This window comes from Salvia splendens, chromosome 9 (genome assembly GCF_004379255.2).
Source record: "Salvia splendens isolate huo1 chromosome 9, SspV2, whole genome shotgun sequence".
NCBI lineage: Eukaryota > Viridiplantae > Streptophyta > Magnoliopsida > Lamiales > Lamiaceae > Salvia > Salvia splendens.
The window spans coordinates 16,676,318-16,700,074 of record NC_056040.1 but is presented as its reverse complement, the minus strand read 5'-3'; the positions used below and the strand labels follow the sequence as shown (position 1 = coordinate 16,700,074).

General features: G+C 38.0%; 1 protein-coding gene and 1 long non-coding RNA gene across 4 annotated transcripts; one reads left to right on the top strand and one right to left on the bottom strand.

The window, feature by feature from the left end:
* Nucleotides 1-3,533: 3,533 nt before the first annotated feature.
* Nucleotides 3,534-13,133, bottom strand: LOC121748234. Of its 2 annotated transcripts, XR_006039415.1 has the most exons (3): nucleotides 11,622-13,111; nucleotides 5,336-10,232; nucleotides 3,534-3,776 (listed from the first exon to the last, which is right to left on the bottom strand). It is a non-coding gene; the product is annotated as an uncharacterized LOC121748234 (long non-coding RNA). The 2 variants fall into 2 exon arrangements; XR_006039414.1 differs by having other exon boundaries at nucleotides 3,534-10,232; nucleotides 11,622-13,133.
* A 5,072-nt stretch (nucleotides 13,134-18,205) lies between these two features.
* LOC121749015 (DDB1- and CUL4-associated factor 8-like) lies at nucleotides 18,206-23,335 on the top strand. 2 transcript variants are annotated; one of them, XM_042143622.1, is made up of 5 exons: nucleotides 18,206-18,616; nucleotides 19,239-19,490; nucleotides 19,593-19,733; nucleotides 20,345-21,094; nucleotides 22,083-23,126. In XM_042143622.1, exons 1-5 carry the CDS (start codon nucleotides 18,500-18,502, stop codon nucleotides 22,797-22,799), a joined length of 1,977 nt encoding a protein of 658 aa, XP_041999556.1. In that variant the 5' UTR covers nucleotides 18,206-18,499; the 3' UTR covers nucleotides 22,800-23,126. The 2 variants fall into 2 exon arrangements, with proteins under 2 accessions (XP_041999556.1, XP_041999557.1); XM_042143623.1 differs by having other exon boundaries at nucleotides 18,210-18,616; nucleotides 22,985-23,335.
* Nucleotides 23,336-23,757: the final 422 nt, after the last annotated feature.

Sequence of the window (23,757 nt, the reverse complement as noted above, 5' to 3'; positions counted from 1 at the left end):
TATCATATTGTTAGGGTTAAAATTTTAATTTATTACATCCTATTTAGAAGACTTAGACTATAAAAATAAACTCAAATTGGAAATTATAAATAGTTTAGGTATAAGTAGGGGTGGGTAGGTACGGTATACCTTACCGAAACCACCATATCGTATACCTTATCGTAAATTCGGTATGCGAAAAAATCATACCTTTATCTTACCAAAATTTTCGGTATACCGAACTTCGGTATACCTATTTTCGGTATGGAGAATTTTCATACCGATATCGTACCTCATTTTTGGTATGCCGTACCAAAGTTCGGTATACCATACTTTTGCGGTATACCTTACTTTCAATATCAATGAAAATTGAATATTTGAGGTTTTAGAATACTATTTATATTTTATAGTAATTTAAATAATATACAGGGTATTAAATACTAGTATATTTTATTCATATTATATTATATTTCATAATAAATTTTATAATTTAAAAATATATAAAATACTTTATATATTATTATATTCATATTTTACGATATATACCTTAAATTACGGTATATACCGAATTTTGGTATGCCTCAGTATATAAAAATTCATACCTTTACCTTACCGAAAGGTATCATACCATACCGAAAATCACGGTATACCGAAAATTTGGTATTTTCGGTATTTTTTCAGCACGATAAAGCTGGTATTCGGCATTTTGGTATTTTTTCCCCAGCCCTAGGTATAAGACGTACACTAAGGTGGTGTTCGGTTTTCAAAATAAAATAGTACTAAGATATAATCTAAGATAGAGTTGTGAGATTATTTTAGTCATAGGGAACTAATTATCTCATGATTATCCATCTATGATTAAGTTGTGGGATTGAATCTCTTGAACCAAACACATTATAAATTTAATCATGGATACAATCTTGCAAACCGAACACCCAAAAAATATAATTCCTCCTTTTATAATTTATGGTAATAGCTATTAATATCATAAATTTGTAGTGTTTTTAAATTTTTTTTCTTGCAAACTCCACAATTGGTTTCTAAATCATAAATTTTGATTAATTGTGCTAATTTTTCACTGTTTTTTTTTTGTCATAGAGTAAGTCTTACATATTGTGTCAATACTACGTGGTTCTAAGAGCATCCCCATCCATGTTCTTGCCAAAAAGCATGGATGTGGGTCCGGACCCACTTTTATTAATTTTTTACTCTTTGCTCTTTCTCAAGAGCACAACACCCACATCAATGCTCTTCCGCAAGGACATTGCTTAAGGGTCTCACTATTCCATTATTTAATTTAAATACTTCAATTACTAAAAATATTTCTACACTATAAAAATATATTAAAAATACTCGAACTACTATTACAAATTAAAATTATAAAATTACATAATTAAATCCTAAAAAATAAAAATTACAAACATAAAATCCTAAAAAATAAAAATTACATACTTAAAATCCTAAAAAAATAAAAATTACATAATTAAAATCCTAAAAAATAAATATTACATAATTAAAATCCTATAAATTCAAAATTACATAATTAAATGCTAAAAAATACCCCCGTGGAAGACTAGTTCTCTGGCCATATCCCCAATGTTTGTCGGAGACCTCGTATCATTGCCCGGTGTGCTTCAAGTTGCTCGTGAGACATGTGAGACGTCTCGGCCAAAAGGGTCCACAACGAGTTGGTGGGGGTTGAGGTGGCACAAAGGGAGCGGGAGCGGCGCGACGGCTGTTGGTCGTCGTCTGTTTCCTTCCTTGCGGCTGGCGTTGGGAACTACTCGTGCCGACGTCGGGGCTACCCAAGTTAGCTCCGGCAAGCTGGCTAGCCACCTCATCCTCGCCGGTGTCGGATAGGGATACCGACCTCGACCATTTGCTGGAGGAGCTGGAGGAGGATGATACGCCTTCCTTATACTTCGGATACACACGCACCTCCTGCCAAGCGTTTGAGGTACTTGAATGGTTTATAATGTTGGCATTGGTAGGTCTCCAAGGCGACACTGATGATGTCGAGCTCGCTCCTGCCGCTCCGTGCCTCCCGCTCTTCCTGGAGGTAATACTCCTGGAATTTTTGGATTTCTTCGTTGGCTCTGATAATGGCATTGCGCACCATACTCTCATTGCGCTCGATGGTTCCATTCGGTCGATTTTCATTGTACCGGCGAGAGACGCAGAACCAAAACCTAGCCCCGCTTTGGCTCGTGCCAACCTCCGGATCTTCAGAGATTGCCAAATAGGCTTTGAATAACTGATCAATCTCCCCCGGAGTGTATGGGGCGCGGACGTGAGTGTCACCGCCACGACTAGGCATGCACACGGGTCGGAAACCGCCGGTTCCAGTTCATGAACCGGCGGTTCACGGTTCATCATTCCCATGAACCGGAACCGGCCCGCCAAGGGTCCCGGCGGTTCGGGTTCCGGTTCAAAAAACCGCCGGTTTACGGGGCGGTTCAAAACCGCCGGTTCCGCGCCGGTTCGGCGGTTCGTCAATTTTTTTTTTTGCATTTTTTTATTTGTTTATCTATGAAATGTGCATAAATAAAATTCAAAAAAACACGATGAAAGTTGCAATTTTATTGAGATTACTAGTTACAACAATTACAAATCACAAAAACCTTGAGGTCTTGAAGTCTTAAACAAAAATTTAAATACAACGAGACTACTAGTCAACAACGAAGCTAATTACAAATTACAAAAAAAGACTTAGAAGTTTTGAACAATAATTTTATAAGTATATATACTTTTAGTCGGCGAATGAGATCTTTCTACATAACTAAATTGAGGACACATTTAGTAATTCAACTTTAAATGTTGAGTTTAGTCTAACAATCAATAATTATAGTAGAGTTGTCAAAAGTTTCCCGAATTTAGCCTTATAGAGAAATCTATTTCATCGACTAGAATATATACAAATACAATTATTTAATTGTATTTGCATATTTTTAAAGTAGAAACAAATGGAAAAAATAAAAAGAAATAAAGGAAAAATAACTTGATCTCAACTTAAATTTAAAATTTAAGTTGAGGTGTCTACGTATCCCCAATGCTCATTTGCATTAGGGAATCAAAGCCCACATAGTTCTCTTACCTTACTTACCTATTTGGCTTGGCCGGCGGTTGGCGGTTGGCCTACGGTTCATCATCGGTGAATTCTTCTTGTGATCCCTCATGACGATCATCCCAATCATTTTCTTGTTCACTGACGTCAGCTTTGGCCCAATCATCAAGTAACATCACGACTTCCATATTTTTCGCGAAGAGCTTACTTCTTGATTCATCCAACACACGCGAGCCAACACTAAAAGCGGACTCGACGGCGACAGTGGAAGCCGGAACAGAAAAAATCTCCTTGGCCATTGACGCAAGTATGAGAAAAATTTTCTCGTGTGTTCCCCACCAATCGAGGACGTCGATTTGGGCGGGAGGAGTAGTGTAACACCCCTTACCCGATTAATTTAATAATCGAATAAGTGATGTCACCTTTCAGTACCAATCCTGACTTAACAGAAAATCCTTGATTCTTCTTTATTCGTTTATAGATTAATTAATTTTTCATTACTTGGCAATCAGAAAAACTGCTATATAACGTCTGAAATTGGACCGTAAACCTGTTTCACAAAAGTCTATATATATTTATACGACCTGGATAACGAAGTAAATGAACTTCCAAACAACATTACACTTTCTATACATACCACAACCAACATATCCAAGAATTACTCGAACTCAAAAGACTGGCTAGTGACCTGGCTGCAGCTGAACAATAAAAGAGCTAGGTCTGATCCTCTAATCTGCAGAGGGGAAAAAGAAAGGGGTGAGCTTCAACAAGCCCGGTAGTATAATCAACATTAGAGCCTAATTTCCGGAGTTAAGTAAACATTATACAACCTATGTGTTTACAATATTAACCCTTGAATATTCTCCAGAACCAACATTCTCATAACCATATACATATCAAAATAACCAACAATAAATGTCTGACCTTTATATCGTCCTCCCTTGATTTCCTGGGACTTACTTGAGGCATAATCATATAATCTCATAGTATATCAATAAACATGATCAATTATCAGTAGCTAGTGTCGAGCAACATCATAACTTCATACAACGTCAAACAATGTCAGATTCACTCTTTTTGCATCAGAGGATTATTAGCATCAGAATATATCATTTAGCATCACATAATATCGTTTTTCACATAAGCATATAATTTTCACATATCATCGTCTTGATCATATAACGTTATATCTTGGCATTCACTATCGTGTAGCACTTTATATCATATAATCACACCAACACATATACAGATCACCACAGTTTCACATATCCAAACACATATGACAAAACATGCTCTCATGTACCAGATATATCAGAGTTATAACAGGGTTATAACAGAGGTTTCACACAATTACATATCATAAAACACATAGCGATCACCATTGTTCTCACATATCAGAACACATATAGCCCCATTAAGTGTTTAGCGATAGACCAGGGTATGCGGACCAGATCAGAACAGAATCAGATACGGACGCGGTCATGGTCGTCGAGAGGACGCCGCACAGACCACCCATTAGGGTGCAGACAGATAATCCCGGGAACAGATCACCCATAGGGTGCATATCAGACAGATCAGATAGGGGCCCATCAGATAACAGACGATCCTCGCTTCGGTTATCCAGAAGACGAGAGATCACAGATAATGCAGCGCTGCTGTCCTATGGCATGCCAATTGTACCCACAGAATACACTCAAGCACGGGGCGTAAACACAATCAAATATACTTTATATCTGACAATTTCTGATATACACATCAACGCATACAAATCAGACATCATTACAGATAGATCAGACATTTCTACTTGTATACTTAAAATACATACATACTATCTAATATAATCCAACTATATAATCATCCCATAGGATCCTCACATCAAGTATGGAACAGTAGCAAACCCATCAAGTCTTTCCACAGTAAGCATGTGTAAGAGTAGAGATTCACTACAGTGAGCTAAATGCTCCCAAATGCTTATGCAAAATCATATAAGTATACATTTCATAGGCATATATCATTTATCTCATTTACTTTCCAGCCAGATTTATATTCATTTTCTCATCAAATTACTTATTTCCAATAATCTTTAACATATCAGATCAACAACTTCTTTTCATACCATATCAGATCAGATAAACAGATTAAATTTCAACTCTCACAATGCCATCGCATATTCAAAATTCACATATTTCACGTCATAAATAACATATACAAATCACATAAAAGCACATAAGATTCTATATGCAATAGCGTAGACTTAATTCAGGAATTAAGACCTAATGTAGAATATACTACCTCGAAATCCAAAACGCTCTTGACACACGAATCACTTTATTCATGCTCCTTCTCCTTGTCCTTGTTATTTCCTGGGATAGGATTACCCTTCAATATATATTTCACTTTTGCATATAAAGTATCAAATTCATACTGTTAAACATTATTTTCTAACTTAATTTCATAATTCTTGTCTATTATTTATGCATATATCCTACAAGACATTATATTAGTCAAAACAACTATTTCTCCTTCAAGATTTCACATTAGGAATCATATCTTCATACACTTGTCCAAAAAATATGGTTAAAGCATAAGCATTTCAACTTTTATAATGTCCCAAGATTTTACAGAAAATAAACCAACTTTGAAAAATCATTCAGACAGACTCGGAAGTCGAAACTTAACAAAATCAGTGGCAAAATAAGTTCATGCATGTGTAGTTTGTAGGGATGAATTTTGAGCTGGAAATTCCTAGTCATTTAGAGTTTATAATCGTTTTTCCCCTAACTAGCCTGAACAGGGCAGATTGTATTGGAAAAATCACTATAAATCTATTTGAACTTGGATGAAGCTGAATTTTGGTCACATGACAGAAGACACATGAAAGTATGTTCAGCTAAAATTTTGCAAGAAAATGAGGTCGTTTACTTGGTTAAACAGGACTCGTAACATGCTGCCAGAATAGAGCATGGTAGCTGTTTCCTTAATTTCCTTCACTACAACATGATTTCTACTTGTATACTTAAAATACATACATACTATCTAATATAATCCAACTATATAATCATCCCATAGGATCTTCACATCAAGTATGGAACAGTAGCAAACCCATCAAGTCTTTCCACAGTAAGCATGTGTAAGAGTAGAGATTCACTACAGTGAGCTAAATGCTCCCAAATGCTTATGCAAAATCAGAACTGTAATAACCAAAGATCAATTCCAATGACCGAATCCCCAGTTTCACAGGCCGCCGAGACTTAATCAAGAATCCACAATCAAATAACATCAAGTAAAGGGGTAGGGGAAGAGGGCTTAGCTTTAGATAGGCAGAGCTGTCCGGCGGCGGACGAGCAAGGACGAGCTCCGGGAGACCTAGCTGGAGCGGAGGCGCTGCCGGAGCTGCAGCGCGACGAGGCAGCCGGTGTCGGCGCCAACGAAGGGAGATCGGGAGTGGGCCGGAGGCGCTGCCTCCCTGAGCACTCGACGGAGCGATTCAGAGGTAAACGGAGGCGGGAGGACCGGCGACTGGCGTGAAACCGCAGAGGAGTAGGCGGAGCGGTGGGTGAAACGCCGCTGCCTCTTCCAAATTAGGACTCCCGTTTTGGAGGGAGGAGCCGATCTGTAGAGGAGGTGAACCCGACGGACCTCCGGTAGTCTGAACGGATGGAGATGCCGCCGGAGAAGAGAGAGAATTGTGTAGGAACGAAACCGCCGCAGCTTCATGACTCCAGATTTGGGGTTTGCAAGTTCAGAATCAAAGTGGAGTTGTGTGTGTAGAAAGTTCCCGTAAGTGAGGGAATTGAGATAAAAAAATCTCCTTCCTTTTTCCAATTTCTTTTTCTTTTCTTATTTCTTTTTCTTCTTTAAATTACTTTTATTTTCCTACTAATCCAACACACCAAGTCTAAATAAGACTTCTAAATTAATTTTAATCATCGACTTCTATCGAATTAAAAGTAATTTCAAGTTATGAAATTTTTGGGTCGTTACAACTCTCCCCCCCTTAGGAAATTTCGTCCTCGAAATTGATACCTGAATCGAAGAGACAGAATATTGCTTTCATATCATATTCTCTCAAGGTAATTTTATATCCAATTCATGCAAAAGTTAGTCCTAGCCAAGCCCACCACACTAAAGACAACATGACAATTGGCATTGATATGGGAAATTATATATTTTTTTCCTCAAATCTCATCAACATCTGATAGCAGAATCCCAAATGATCACATAAGCATGTAGTGAGGTTTCTGTAAGCCAATCACTATCACAGTAGTTCAAAGATTTTGAATCATAGTAACCAAACCAACATGAATTCATAGAGTTTTGAATCTCCAATTTGTCACAAGTCACAATCTCTCACCAACAATTAGTTTTGCAAGATAATTTCAGATCCGATCATCGTAGGCTCAAGGATTAGCCTCAGTAAGCACAATTTATATGTTTATCACCGCTCAGATTCGAAGTTAACACGTGATATAAATTGGGGAGAAGAATCGCAAAGATTGTCAATGAGATTGGATTGTTCAAGGACAGAGAAATGCAAACCGTACTTCACCAAAAGCAATGTTTGTAATATAAGAGCCATAAGACATCTGGTTCAAATGCAGACATAGAGACACTATTCACCAGAGAGATAGTTTAGAAATACCTCGATATCTTGGGTGGATTATTCAGAAAGGAACATAAGAAACTTACAAATAAGACAATCAATCTACCTTTGATAGAAGTTCTGGTAGCAGAAACTAATATCAGATGGTCAAAAATATCACTAACTCCAATAGGCAAGGGTACAGAACAATATCGAATTATAGAGGGTTACACATTACAGAAGAAATAGGTATGGAGACACATATTGCCTCCTAGTAAGCCAAAACAGAAGATCCTGGACAAGGTGATCCAAACTCAGATACAAAGAAATCCATCAAGGCATGACTTTCTAGTGCAGATGTAGGAGAAATATTAGATGACAGGACACAGAGATTGGTTAATACGGTTCACATGATGAAGGAAATTATTGAGGCAAAAATGGATCATTAACTTATGGGATACATCAAGTGAATAATAAGTGGTTAAACTTGATCTTCAAAAGAAAATTTAGAGATTGACCATTTCAGATGTTCAACGAATATGATATCACAAAAGATAATTCGGATCAAGACGTGAAGATACCAATTGGAAGAGTTGATCCGCAAATTCCTTGGAAAGAAAAATCAACTGGAAACAACAATGATGAGAAAACAGATGATCCCTTTAACACATTGTAGTAGAGTGACTGATCGAAAGATTTCATCAAATAATTACCGAACAAGCTTGGAAAAGGTAACAATGGTAAGAATGAAATGACAATAAGTCCAATGAAATGATTTCAAAGTTGAAACCCATTGGTTTGTCGAAGAAGGACGCTACTGAGATTCGAGTTATGTGGAGTGGCCAGTTCCACTTAACTACTTTCTCAGTCACATGGAAACTTTGCTCCATAATTCAGATATTTATTACCTCCCAGAACAATTTAAGCATATGTAGGACATAAACGAATGGTCAATAATCTAAAAGTCAAAAAGCATGACTGAATCTTAAATCAACAAACATCATGGTTAAGGTTCAATAGAAACATACGAATCATATCGTGGCTAGCTCCATATGTTTCGAAGACAGTTCAAAGAAAAACAACTCATAGAGATGATTATTGAAGCAGAGTCGTTGGAGATAATGGTAAAACATCAACTCAAATCTCAAGTTGCAGAAAGGTCTCGAGATAGAAGACAATTTAAACAATAGGGTTAGGCAAAGGAATCAGTGTAATTTCAGCAGGAAAGAACGCCAATAATTTATATCCAAGGGGTCAACCAAATATATTATGGTTAATGTGTCATCTCTTAAAAACAACTATCAAAGAGGCTTTATCAGTATAACAGACATAAGCTCGAACAACTTCAACAACAAAATTTAGTGGCAAAAGTACACAAGTAAAGGATTATTGTCATTAGAGACAATAAATCACAAAGGTCAGAAGGTTCAACCAAAAGCCTCCCAAGTTTTAAGGGTCAGAATCAGGTTTCACGTAAAACTACAAGTGGCTCCAAACTCGGTATAGAAAATAATGACACTGTGGTGGTAGATAATTAAACAATCAATGTTTAGGTGACCCAAAAGGATACGGTTATCAGGAATTAATCAAATAAGATAATTTCTCCAAGGTAACAGTACTAACAAGGAAAAATCACTTCCTTCAATTATCTTATAGGGTCAACAAAATGGCAAACAAGTTGGAGGGTCCCAAACAACAATTCTCAAAGGAAGAGATCACGAAGGATAACTCTCATTTGGCATATTCATATTACTACACCGTATCAGTTAAAGGAGCTTTAAAGCCTAGTTTTAATGGATGATCAGATCAGTGAGCAACCAAAGTGGACTTTTTCGTGGTGTTGTTGAAAAAGTTCTACTCAAAAAGCGAGAGCAAGCCAAACTTGAGGAAGACAGAAAGCAAGAACACGACGACGACTGGCCGTATACAATATAAGTTGAAGAGCCAATTTTAAGGGCAACAGATGCAAGTTTTTTTTTTCAATAGCCGGCCAAATAACTACAGGATCATCGGTCTATTCAACCTTAATTCACCATTTCGAACCTTATACAGAAAGGTTTTCCGTATCACTCAGAAACTAAAAACTGTCGTTTTGAAACAAGGCAAACATGTACACATCAGGAAAACATATACACATCAGGTCACTAGCAATGACTCAAATCAAAATCCTATGTGGCATGTTTCTAGACACATCTAAACACGTCTCAAGCCTAGGACCGCCTAAACCTAGGCTCTGATACCAAAACATGTAACACCCCTTACCCGATTAATTTAATAATCGAATAAGTGATGTCACCTTTAAGTACCAATCCTGACTTAACAGAAAATCCTTGATTCTTCTTTATTCGTTTATAGATTAATTAATTTTTCATTACTTGGCAATCAGAAAAACTGCTATATAACGTCTGAAATTGGACCGTAAACCTATTTCACAGAAGTCTATATATATTTATACGACCTGGATAACGAAGTAAATGAACGTCCAAACAACATTACACTTTCTATACATGCCACAACCAACATATCCAAGAATTACTCGAACTCAAAAGACTGGCTAGTGACCTGGCTGCAGCTGAACAATAAAAGAGCTAGGTCTGATCCTCTAATCTGCAGAGGGGAAAAAGAAAGGGGTGAGCTTCAACAAGCCCGGTAGTATAATCAACATTAGAGCCTAATTTCCAGAGTTAAGTAAACATTATACAACCTATGTGTTTACAATATTAACCCTTGAATATTCTCCAGAACCAACATTCTCATAACCATATACATATCAAAATAACCAACAATAAAAGTCTGACCTTTATATCGTCCTCCCTTGATTTCCTGGGACTTACTTGAGGCATAATCATATAATCTCATAGTATATCAATAAACATGATCAATTATCAGTAGCTAGTGTCGAGCAACATCATAACTTCATACAACGTCAAACAATGTCAGATTCACTCTTTTTGCATCAGAGGATTATTAGCATCAGAATATATTATTTAGCATCACATAATATCGTTTTTCACATAAGCATATAATTTTCACATATCATCGTCTTGATCATGTAACGTTATATCTTGGCATTCACTATCGTGTAGCACTTTATATCATATAATCACACCAACACATATACAGATCACCACAGTTTCACATATCCAAACACATATGACAAAACATGCTCTCATGTACCAGATATATCAGAGTTATAACAGGGTTATAACAGAGGTTTCACACAATCACATATCATAAAACACATAGCGATCACCATTGTTCTCACATATCAGAACACATATAGCCCCATTAAGTGCTTAGCGATAGACCAGGGTATGCGGACCAGATCAGAACAGAATCAGATACGGACGCGGTCATGGTCGTCGAGAGGACGCCGCACAGACCACCCATTAGGGTGCAGATAGATAATCCCGGGAACAGACCACCCATAGGGTGCATATCAGACAGATCAGATAGGGGCCCATCAGATAACAGACGATCCTCGCTTCGGTTATCCAGAAGACGAGAGATCACAGATAATGTAGCGCTGCTGTCCTATGGCATGCCAATTGTACCCACAGAATACACTCAAGCACGGGGCGTAAACACAATCAAATATACTTTATATCTGACAATTTCTGATATACACATCAACGCGTACAGATCAGACATCATTACAGATAGATCAGACATTTTCACATGTAAATCATATAAGTATACATTTCATAGGCATATATCATTTATCTCATTTACTTTCCAGCCAGATTTATATTCATTTTCTCATCAAATTACTTATTTCCAATAATCTTTAACATATCAGATCAACAACTTCTTTTCATACCATATCAGATCAGATAAACAGATTAAATTTCAACTCTCACAATGCCATCGCATATTCAAAATTCACATATTTCACGTCATAAATAACATATACAAATCACATAAAAGCACATAAGATTCTATATGCAATAGCGTAGACTTAATTCAGGAATTAAGACCTAATGTAGAATATACTACCTCGAAATCCAAAACGCTCTTGACACACGAATCACTTTATTCATGCTCCTTCTCCTTGTCCTTGTTATTTCCTGGGATAGGATTACCCTTCAATATATATTTCACTTTTGCATATAAAGTATCAAATTCATACTGTTAAACATTATTTTCTAACTTAATTTCATAATTCTTGTCTATTATTTATGCATATATCCTACAAGACATTATATTAGTCAAAACAACTATTTCTCCTTCAAGATTTCACATTAGGAATCATATCTTCATACACTTGTCCAAAAAATATGGTTAAAGCATAAGCATTTCAACTTTTATAATGTCCCAAGATTTTACAGAAAATAAACCAACTTTGAAAAATCATTCAGACAGACTCGGAAGTCGAAACTTAACAAAATCAGTGGCAAAATAAGTTCATGCATGTGTAGTTTGTAGGGATGAATTTTGAGCTGGAAATTCCTAGTCATTTAGAGTTTATAATCGTTTTTCCCCTAACTAGCCTGAACAGGGCAGATTGTATTGGAAAAATCACTATAAATCTATTTGAACTTGGATGAAGCTGAATTTTGGTCACATGACAGAAGACACATGAAAGTATGTTCAGCTAAAATTTTGCAAGAAAATGAGGTCGTTTACTTGGTTAAACAGGACTCGTAACATGCTGCCAGAATAGAGCATGGTAGCTGTTTCCTTAATTTCCTTCACTACAACATGATTTCTACTTGTATACTTAAAATACATACATACTATCTAATATAATCCAACTATATAATCATCCCATAGGATCTTCACATCAAGTATGGAACAGTAGCAAACCCATCAAGTCTTTCCACAGTAAGCATGTGTAAGAGTAGAGATTCACTACAGTGAGCTAAATGCTCCCAAATGCTTATGCAAAATCAGAACTGTAATAACCAAAGATCAATTCCAATGACCGAATCCCCAGTTTCACAGGCCGCCGAGACTTAATCAAGAATCCACAATCAAATAACATCAAGTAAAGGGGTAGGGGAAGAGGGCTTAGCTTTAGATAGGCAGAGCTGTCCGGCGGCGGACGAGCAAGGACGAGCTCCGGGAGACCTAGCTGGAGCGGAGGCGCTGCCGGAGCTGCAGCGCGACGAGGCAGCCGGTGTCGGCGCCAACGAAGGGAAATCGGGAGCGGGCCGGAGGCGCTGCCTCCCTAAGCACTCGACGGAGCGATTCAGAGGTAAACGGAGGCGGGAGGACCGGTGACTGGCGTGAAACCGCAGAGGAGTAGGCGGAGCGGTGGGTGAAACGCCGCTGCCTCTTCCAAATTAGGACTCCCGTTCTGGAGGGAGGAGCCGATCTGTAGAGGAGGTGAACCCGACGGACCTCCGGTAGTCTGAACGGATGGAGATGCCGCCGGAGAAGAGAGAGAATTGTGTAGGAACGAAACCGCCGCAGCTTCATGACTGCAGATTTGGGGTTTGCAAGTTCAGAATCAAAGTGGAGTTGTGTGTGTAGAAAGTTCCCGTAAGTGAGGGAATTTTAGATAAAAAAAATCTCCTTCCTTTTTCCAATTTCTTTTTCTTTTCTTATTTCTTTTTCTTCTTTAAATTACTTTTATTTTCCTACTAATCCAACACACCAAGTCTAAATAAGACTTCTAAATTAATTTTAATCATCGACTTCTATCGAATTAAAAGTAATTTCAAGTTATGAAATTTTTGGGTCGTTACAAGTAGGACCTTCATCACTAAAGGAAAAGAGTGAATCGAAATATAAATCTAACTCACTTACCATATCTGAGGACCTTCCGCCGGTGCTGTAGCTGTATAGGTCAGCTAATTAGGATTGCGCGTCGGGGTCATCATAATCGGCTTGAAATGCGAAGCCAAAGTTATGTTGTTGAGGAGGGGGAGGTCTTCTGACTTGGTGGGTACTGTTATACTTGGTTTCATATTCGGTGTAGAGAGCACGCAAGTTAAACTCAAAGGTTTGTTGGATAATTGACCGGTTCGGGAGGTTTATTTGAAATGTTTCTAAGAGGTCTACTCCGAATTCGTCACTGGTATCCGATTGCAATGCTTTAAGTGGACCAAGATCAATAGAACTCAAATTGTTATAATAAAAATCTAAAATCTTGGAGGTACCGGCTAATTTCTATTTTGGATCCTAGACCTTTGCAATCAAAAACACCGTTGGAATCTCACTGAAATACTTAAGCCATTTCTCAATCATATAATATAAAACACACATCAATTCAGGTGAATAGTAAGCATTTTTTATTGCAGTTTTAAAACCAAGTGATATATACATGCAATGCTCTAAAACACGAACAACATTGCAATAATAAACACCCGATAATTCAACAGTTGCATTTTTGAAATATTTGAACAATTTAAATAAAGTCACGCTATGTTCCCAACAACTATGCGAAAGATATAAATCATGAACGGGATAGGTTCTAAAAAATCACATAAAGAATCTTTATGTGTCAAAGTAGAATTCAGACAATCATATGTCGAATTCAATCTATGAGACACATCCATAGTAAAATTCGTATATTTTACATTCTTTTGATGACAATATTTCTTCCAAGCTTTGCCAATAGCTGGCTTTTGATGGATTAATCTAACTGCAGTTCTAATAGGACTAACATGCTTTTATCATAATTCAAGCGCATCTTGTACACATAAATTTAAAATATGACATATGCATCTTTGATGAAAATACTTACCTCCAATAACCGGAGCACAAGCCACAATCAAATCACTAATACTTGCAGTGTTAGCAGTTGCATTATCAAAACCAACAGAAAATATCTTATTGTATAATTGAAACTGATTCAAAACTTGAATAATTAAAGAAGCAATTTCGGGTGCAGTGTGTGGTGTCTCAAATTCTCTAAAACCAATTAAACGCTTGTTCAAAGTCCAACTATTGTCCACAAAGTGAACCGTAATGCCCATGTATGAATGCCGGTTAAAACAATCAGTCCATACATCTGAGCAAATGTTCACTTTGTGGCCCAAGTTAAGTAAATAACGTGATACTTTAACTTTTTTCTCTAAACATTGTCTATCGGTAGATCGTTGAACGGTCATTCGACCTACTCTTCTGATAGCTACATTTAAACCACTTTGCATAGTAACCTCAAATTTTTTATCATCATAAACATTAAAAGGAAAATGCTTCATTGCAGCCCATCTAGTCATAACGTCAGCAAAATTTTTTTGATCATATTTAAAAAGAGGTGTACCTGACGAACCTGAGCCACCGGGTTAGAAGTTTAGTTGGGTTTGGGTAGAGGTAGTGCCACATTCTACCAGATGCTTTGTCACCAAATGACGACGGAGAGTGCCATATCCCCCACTACTCGCAAATTTGTAGACTTTATCACAATAGTTACAATATGCATGAAACGCCGATGTCTCTTCTTGAGAGTGCGGATCATGAGGACTTGGAATCACCATCGGGACCTTCTTGTAGTGTTTAACAAAAATATAGTGTTAGTGGGTGGAGGGGGAGGAGGCATCTCCTCATTTCCGGCGATGCTAGATGGAATATGAGAATGAGATCTATCATCATTGTTGTCCGAGTCCGACGATATAGACACGTCGTATTCGTCATCTTGTTGTTGGGAACTACCACCGCCCTTCCCCCCATCTTGATGCATTTCAGCGAGTAGCATGACCATCCTATGATCTTCTTCTATCTATAAATATTATATAAGTTGAAGTTATAAGTAGGAACACAAAAAAAATTTAAAAACTCAATTACTTGCATGCGTTCAGCCGCCACTCGGGAAACCTCTTCCATAACTTCTCGACGACTAGGTCGCCTTGATTTTGAGGGACGACTACTTTGATCTTGGGCAATTCCTTTGCCCTGATCACCACGTCCCTGTCCACCACGAGAAGAAGACATAGTGATAAATGAAAGTAGTATGGATGGAATATGGAGTATTGAATAAATGGTAAATTACGAACACAACAACAAATATAGTAGTAATTAGTAACTAGTAAACAACTTGAGCAATTAGAGAGAATGAGGAGAGAATAGAGAAATGAAGATTGAGAAGGAAATCCTTGTTAACACAAGAATGGGGTGAGTAAAAATGATGGGGGAAGTGGGGTATTTATAGGAGTAAAATTGGAAGAAATAAAAAAGAAATTCAAATTTCAAATTCGGTCGGTTTACCGCCTGAACTGACGATTCAGTCCACGGTTTCTGACCGGTTTTCAGGCTTATACACTGCTACCTATGCTCTGCCACCTGAAAAAGCACCGGAACCTTCGGAAATCGGCGGTTTTCGTCAGAACCGCAAGTTTTTCTGCACACCTCGCCTACAACCCTACGCCCTAGCCGGAATCTGCCCGTTGGGACCGTTGAACCGCCGGTTACGGTTCGTCATATTCCCGAACCTGAACCGGCCCACTTGAACCGCCGAACCGCCAGTGCCGGTTCCGGTTCCGGTTCATGGACCGACGGTTCCAAACCGCCGGTTAACCACTGGACCGGTTCGGTTTGTGCATGCTTAGCCACGACCCTGAACACGAACACCACGAGGAGTAGAAGTAGGAGTAGGAGGAGTTTGAGCGCCGCCGCTCCCTCCCGGTCCGGGTTCGGGTGCCCACCCGTATCGCCCATCAGGGGCATCTTGGTCTTCCACCGGGTAAGGCCGGTAGCCACTTGGAATTTGAGAACCTTGGGTTTGAGGAGGGGCTGATAATTGCGTTTCCGGACTAGGGAATGGTGTTGAGCTGAACCATTCGTGGTTCCAACGGCGGGAGTCGAAGGGGTGATCGCCGAAGCCGGACATTTTTTTTGTAACAGTGAAAGATTGAGAATTGATGAGAGAATTTAGATGAGAATTGTGTAGTGTGGTGGGAAATTTTTTATGTGGAAATGAGGATATTTATAGATGAAAATGTGAATTTTGGGGGAAAAATTTAAAAATAAATTAAAAGTGGTGAGAAAACGGATATAAATTAAAAGTGCTCGATGCATTGAGCAGCGTCGTGCCGTCGGCAAGAGCACAACAGCGAACAGCACAATGCCGCGCTAGCGGCACGGACGCCGTCCAACACATCGAGCAGCGATGCGGATGCTCTAAGTGGAGACTTAAATTCTAGAGCCACATGCTTTATTATCTCCGATACTGAACTCGCTACCATCGGCGCAGCCAATGACACTACCGCCTGCCTTTGTGGATCAATCAAATTGGTAGCCATTTTGCACACATTTTCAGCTGCAGACTCTATAATTTTCTATGTTCTATGAGATGGAATCTAGCTCTTCGGCGTCTGATTTGCATCAGGCTTCGCCTTAGTGGGCCTGCTACGAGTTTGTAGCTCTAGTTTCCTGGTATCGCCGCGACCGTCATGATGTGGCAGTAGCAGAGGCTAGAGAGAGACCATTACAATGCTACAACGGATCCAACTTTAAATAGAGATGATTGTGAAATTATAGTTTTATGTTATACTTCCCCAGTCCCTGAAAATTTATCACATTTCATTTTCTGCTCTCATTTTAAAAAAATGATAATAAATAGTTAAAAAATGAAAAGAGGGTAAAATAAGAGAGAATAATGTAGATAAGAGTCATCTCTATATTATTCTCTCACTTACTTTACTCTCTTTCAACTTTAACTTTTTATTATCATTTTTTCAAAACTAGTGCAGAAAATGAAATGTGACAAATTTTCAAGGACGAAGAGAGTATTAAAAATAATATTATTATAATTAAAAATATATTTTCTTAAACAGACGGAAAAAATCACTCACAATGTGAATAGACTTCATGAGCCAATCTAGAGTAGCCGCATAGGGGGGAAGGGTTGGCAGGCTGACTTACGCCCCTCCTCTCCATACCGAGAGTCTCAGCAAGATGAGCCACCTGCAACGGGCCCACTTTGGCTCGCTCGTAGCGGGTTCTCTTAGTCTGCAAAGGAAGTTCGTTGAAGAAAGTTATCGTTTTGGTCCACTATAAGTTCGACGCATCCATATAGATTTTATCAGCATGCCATATATGGCAAAATTTTACTGGAAAAAATGAGTCGGATTGGACTGAGAAATTTACATGATCTATCAAAGTTACTCCCTCCGTCCCACAAAGTTTGTCCCACTTAGAATCTTACCAAAAATTGACATTAAATACACTCTTCAATCTCCCTAATGTGAGACTGTGAGACCCTGGTTCCACCACACACCTCCATTCAATACAAAGTCAAACAATTTCTTAAAATCCGTGCATGGTCAAACTGGGACAAACTTTGTGGGACGGAAGGAGTATGGTTTAACAAATCAATTTCAAAGTTTATGAAAACTAAAAAGTGCCCTAATTTCATGATACTACTCCCTTCGTCCCGCACTACTTGCACTTATTTCCTTTCTGGGCGTCCCAAGTTATTTGCACTCTTTCCATTTTTAGTAACAATTTTTACCTACAGCCGTAATTGTTGACTTTGTCTATCACTCATTCCTTAATCTCCGTGCCCAAAAGGAAAGGTGCGAGTAGTGCTGGACGGAGGGAGTATAATAGTGTGATAAAATAGAATTTGTTTATATGTTTATGTTATGATAAAAAAAATACAAATTCATATGGGCCCAATTCAATTGTATGGAAGAGTTATATTGACGAGATACCTTCACCGTAAGCCGACAGTGGGTTAGCTTCGAATCGTGAAAGTGCAACACGATTACATCTAATCTATTCTGGTGTTCCTCTCCCATGTGCGCTCTCCCTCTCTAATGGCGTACGTTGATTTCTTATCTGCCACTAATGTAATCTCTGGAACGTTCTAGTGTTAAAAAAAATACTCATTCCATGATTGGATTTTGGTTTTGATTATTTGATTGTGCCTGGGCTCCAATTTCTGAATTATCGGGGATAGAAAAATTCGCTAGGGTTAGAGGTCGATGACGACGAAGAAGCGACCTAGAATGAGTTTCGACTCCGCGATTGTGGATGTATGGAGACGAGAGCTCGGCCAACTTTCCTCTTGGAACTTCGCTAACCGCCTTGCCGCCTCTGAGGTCAATTCCTTACTCCTCTACTTTGATTTTCTATTAGTTTCAGATATGTTTTTGAGAAATTGGTTGCTCGTAAGCTGATATAATATGTATGATCAGTGGAAATCTATTAATCCCCTATTTTTAGACAATGTGTGATTATTTATGGGGTAAATTCAGTTCTTCCGTGCTAGCTATAACACACATATGTCTTACTTTTCTATCTGAATCTATTGTTTTGGTAATCCTATTAATATTCTATTGCAGTTTTTCTTTTGAATGCCATCAATGGTTAGCTAGACAGTAGCTGAATAAATTAAGTGGTAATCCCTAAAAGTGGTTCAGTGGCCAACATAAATTAGATGAGATGATTAGCTGTTGCCATGAGAATGTGAATCGTGTATAGAGAATTTATTCCAGTGTATGTTACATATGTTCTTTGGAATGGAAGGCTACATTTTTGCCTTATTACTTATGTGCTTGGATGCTTATGGAATTGAACTTTTCACAAACATTTAAATGAATATTCTTTGTTCTGTTATGTGTTTTGATGCATGGGTTGAGTCTTTGCATTCTGAAATTGAAGAGGTAGTTTAGCCTCTTTGTTTGGGAAGTTGTTTCATTGACCTTGGTTCTTTGTTTTCAGGATCTAGTGCTTCGTCTTGATGTCCTGCGAAAACTAGATAGGCACCGTGGTTGCGTGAACACTGTTTGTTTCAATGCATCCGGTGATGTTCTTGTGTCAGGTTCTGACGATAGGAGGATCATACTCTGGGACTGGGAGTCTGGTCGAGTCAAACTTTCTTTCCATTCAGGTCATGCTAACAATGTTTTCCAAGCGAAGATGATGCCTTACTCAGAGGATCAGAGCATTGTTACATGCGCTGCTGATGGACAGGTGGTTTTTTTTTCTATCATTCCACACCCACCTGAACAACCGTAACGTACTGCATTTACTTTTTGATTATCCGTTCTCAAGAAAGTGAGTTTTTACATTCAGGTGAGACACGCTCAGATTCGTGAGTGTGGAGTGGAGACTAAACTGCTCGCAGAACATGAGGGGCGAGTGCACAAATTAGCCATTGAGCCTGGAAGCCCTCACATTTTTTATACTTGTGGTGAGGATGGATTGGTTCAACATGTGAGTGGATGTTTCTAGGATTTCACTTATGCATATTTAGTTTTGATTCTTTAGATTTATAGGTCTTGGATGATTTGTATTGATTGTTATTATGTTATTTCATAATGAGTAAAAGTTTTGTGGTCTCTTGTGAGAAAAATTATCTGTCCAACTGTCAAATTTATGTGCATTGTTGTTTCTGAGTGTGGATCACATTGTTGTTAATTTTTTTTTATCACAATAATTGATTCATTAATCATGAGATTGAGATATCGAAATTGCCTTTAATGTTTCCTATATTCTTATCCATTGTTCTTGTAGCAACATTGTGAATATAACTCGGTAAAATGCATATCATGGAATTGTGAAAACATATTGGCTAGCACCTTATAACTATTAGTACATCCTACTCTAGCATTAACCTAGTACACAACATTATTAATTATCAAAAGTACACCTCACATGTCCCTTGTTTCTTTTATCTCTTTCCTGTTATCATAAGAGAAAATTAGGAATGAATTCTACTATACTATGTGGCATGACTATTGCAGACAGTTATTTGTCTTTCATTGTATGTTGGTCTATCCTTATTTGTGTTTTTTTAATAAGCCCAATCAATATGTATTGTGCAGATTGACCTGAGAACTGAAAGAGCTACTAGGCTTTTAACTTGTCAGCCTCTTCTCCGCCATAGTTTTTTTCGCAATTTGCATCTGAATGCAATTACCATTGATCCACGAAATCCAAATTTGTTTGCTGTTGGAGGATCTGATACATTTGCTCGAGTTTATGACATTCGTAAATATAAATGGAATGGATCATCAGAATTCGGTCAGCCTGCTGACTTCTTTTGCCCCAGTCATTTAGTTGATGATAAAAGTGTGGGAATAACTGGGTTGGCATATTCAAGTCAGAGCGAGCTTCTTGTGTCCTACAATGATGAGTTTATATACCTGTTTACCAAGGATATTGGATTAGGGTCTAATCCATCCATTTCTTCTCAAGTGTCCGACAGCAGTGATGTTGGTGGATTGACCACAGATAATCTTTGGGAGTCATCCTTTTCAAATGCTGAGGACAATATAAAAGCTGCTCCACAATCCTATATAGGGCATAGGAACTCCGAGACCGTGAAGGGAGTGAACTTTTTTGGCCCTAAATGTGAATATGTTGTGAGTGGATCAGATTGTGGGCGAATTTTCATTTGGAACAAAAAAGGTGGGAAGCTTGTCCGAGTTATGGAAGCAGACAAGGACGTAGTAAATTGTGTTGAGACTCATCCTCATGCTACAGTGTTAGCCAGTAGTGGAATTGAGAATGATATAAAAATGTGGGTTCCAAAAGCCATTGATAAAGCCATTCTACCCGCAAATATTCAGAAGGTATGTTTATATATTTCTGCTAGCCTTTATCCGTATTGCCTGTTAAGTAATGGAATCTTGTCGAGTGAGTGAATAAAACTCATTTATAGTACTCCCTCCGTCCCATGCTACTCGCACTTTTCACTTTGATGGTGTAAATTTGAACATGAGTAATTAGTGTAATTAAATTAAAATTTTAAGTGCAATAAGGCAACACTTGATAAAGGAAACACGAACTAACACTAATATCTTAATTAAATACCTTAATTTTTTTCTAAAATAGAAATAGGACAAATAGTTTGGGACAGTCCGAAAATGAAATATGCAAGTAGCATGGGACGGAGGGAGTGTTAACTACTAGTCTACTACTACTATGCATGTTGTATGTCAGTATGCTTGAGAAACCTCCATTTCAGTTATAAGACAACTCTCATTGGAGACTGTACAATAGCTAAGGGAAAAATTATATTGCATGGTTACTGCAGTAACATGAAAGTGTACTCAATTTATTTTTCTGATCTTATGTGATGGACTTGTATTGGCATAGCTTACACATCTTGGCCCTTCACAGCCACTAGGTTTCCTTGTAAATTAAAATTTGCATTTCTGAAAGTTAATATAGTCTGTCAAATCTGTATCAAATCTGTCAAATTGTTAAGCAAGTTTTACTAAAATCATGTCTTAGTATAGTTTCCTTTATGGTTGACTTATGTCCTGTTAAATTGGAATTGCCTGTACAAGAAGCTATCCTAAAACTTGAATTAACTCTACAATTTTGATGTAGACGAAGATCAAAGGAATATCATTACAAGATCTTAGTTCACAATTGACGCGTATCTTTGGGCCTACCAAGATTAGTGATTTTCTTTTTAGCAAACTTTCCCCCCTTTCTTTGCGCAATTTGGCGAACTTCTTTGTCTGCGTTTTCCAAGTGATGTTTTTGATTGAATCTGTCTCGAGATTTCTGCTAATTTGGAGAAAGTTCTGATGTTTCCACATTATATAATAGGATAGGGTCCTGAATTTGATACCTCAAAGATTTGGTTTCTTTTCCTTTGGTGATTTCTATGATGATGATGATGATGACTTCGTCTATTCGGACATTGACGATGATACCTATGAAGAAGATGACGACGACAATGAAGATGAAGATGAAGAAGATGATGATGATAGTGACAGTGACAGTGATGGCAGTGATGATGATGGCGAAGGTAAGGATGACAGTGATGATGGTGATGGCCATTGTGACAACGACGGTCAAACCACTGAGAACTACGGCCATGGTGGGAATGAGGTTTTGAATGAGAGGTTGAAAGAGGAAGATGAAAACGAAAGAGGTGATAGTACTGATTTTGTTATTGATAGAGACTTGTATGAAGACTGCGAATTTGTTCCTGATGATGAAGGTGATGGCGAAGAAGATGACAGTGATGATGATGGCGATGGTGACAGCAATGATGATGATGATGATGATGAAGGTAAGGATGACAACGACAATGATGATGATGATGGTGGTGGTGATGGCCATGGCGACAATGGCGAACATATAACTGAGAACTATGACCGTGGTGGGAATGAAATTTTGAATGAGCATTTGGAGGAGGAAGATAATAATGAGGGAGGTGATAGTACTGGTTTTGTTATCGATGGAGACTTATATCAGGACTGTGAATTTGGTCCTGAGACGGGATCCGAGGGTTATAATGACGACTACAGTGCTGCTTAGTGCTGCTTCTGATGATTATAATTGTAGCGATTTTGGTTGGTGATAGAGTCTTAGGATTTGATTATGACATGGTTTTGACAATGCAAAATGAGTCTAAATAAGTAGGGTGCCATGTTTTCTGTTGCTGGTGATCTTGGTGGTCCTCTGTTCATGCCTTATGATGTTTTTGCACTTTGTATTTCCAGACGACACCCAAATCGGGGGGTTGGATGCACCGTATGGTTTCTCCAGAGGATCTGATGTTGCAGCTTATTTCTTTTCCGAGGCAAAGGACAGGCTCAGAGAACAATCGAAATCTTTCCAGTGATCGAAGTGACCTGCTGCAGCTTCTTCTGACGTTTGACACCAACAGTGATGATGGTTCGGCCGACGACAGTGACACTGCCGTTGTTGCTGAGGACTGTCCCAGTTGAGGTCAATGTAATTATTATGAATAATAAAAAGGTGCGTTTGTTAGCTTTATTGCTACTGAATCTCAACGTCTTTTGGTTTTCATTTTCAGTATTGCAGTAAGTTTCACCCTTTTGAATTTTCAAGTGAGTTGTATATTTTTCGTTCATTCTATATGACTAAAATACGGAAATCTATAGGTTCGGTTAATTTTTCGTGACGCCCCAAATTCTTAATTTGAGCTCGGAAAAGATTAGCATTCCAAGACCAGTATGTAAATTTGTTTGATATGTATAGGTATAGCTAAGATCAATCTGATTGAACCAAAGCGTAAAATAGCCTTACATGAAAAGGGTTATTTAATGGGTGACAATTGTGGGGGTTGGATAAATTACTCTCATACTAAAAATAAAGTCATTCCTAATTTATACTATATTTTACCTATTATGAATTAAAACTTGTGTCGTCCATTAATGAAAATATTTTTCACAGATGAATGAGTATTAACAATTGTTGTATATTTTTAGTGTCAAAACAGTCTGACAAGAACATTATAGAGCTACGAGAT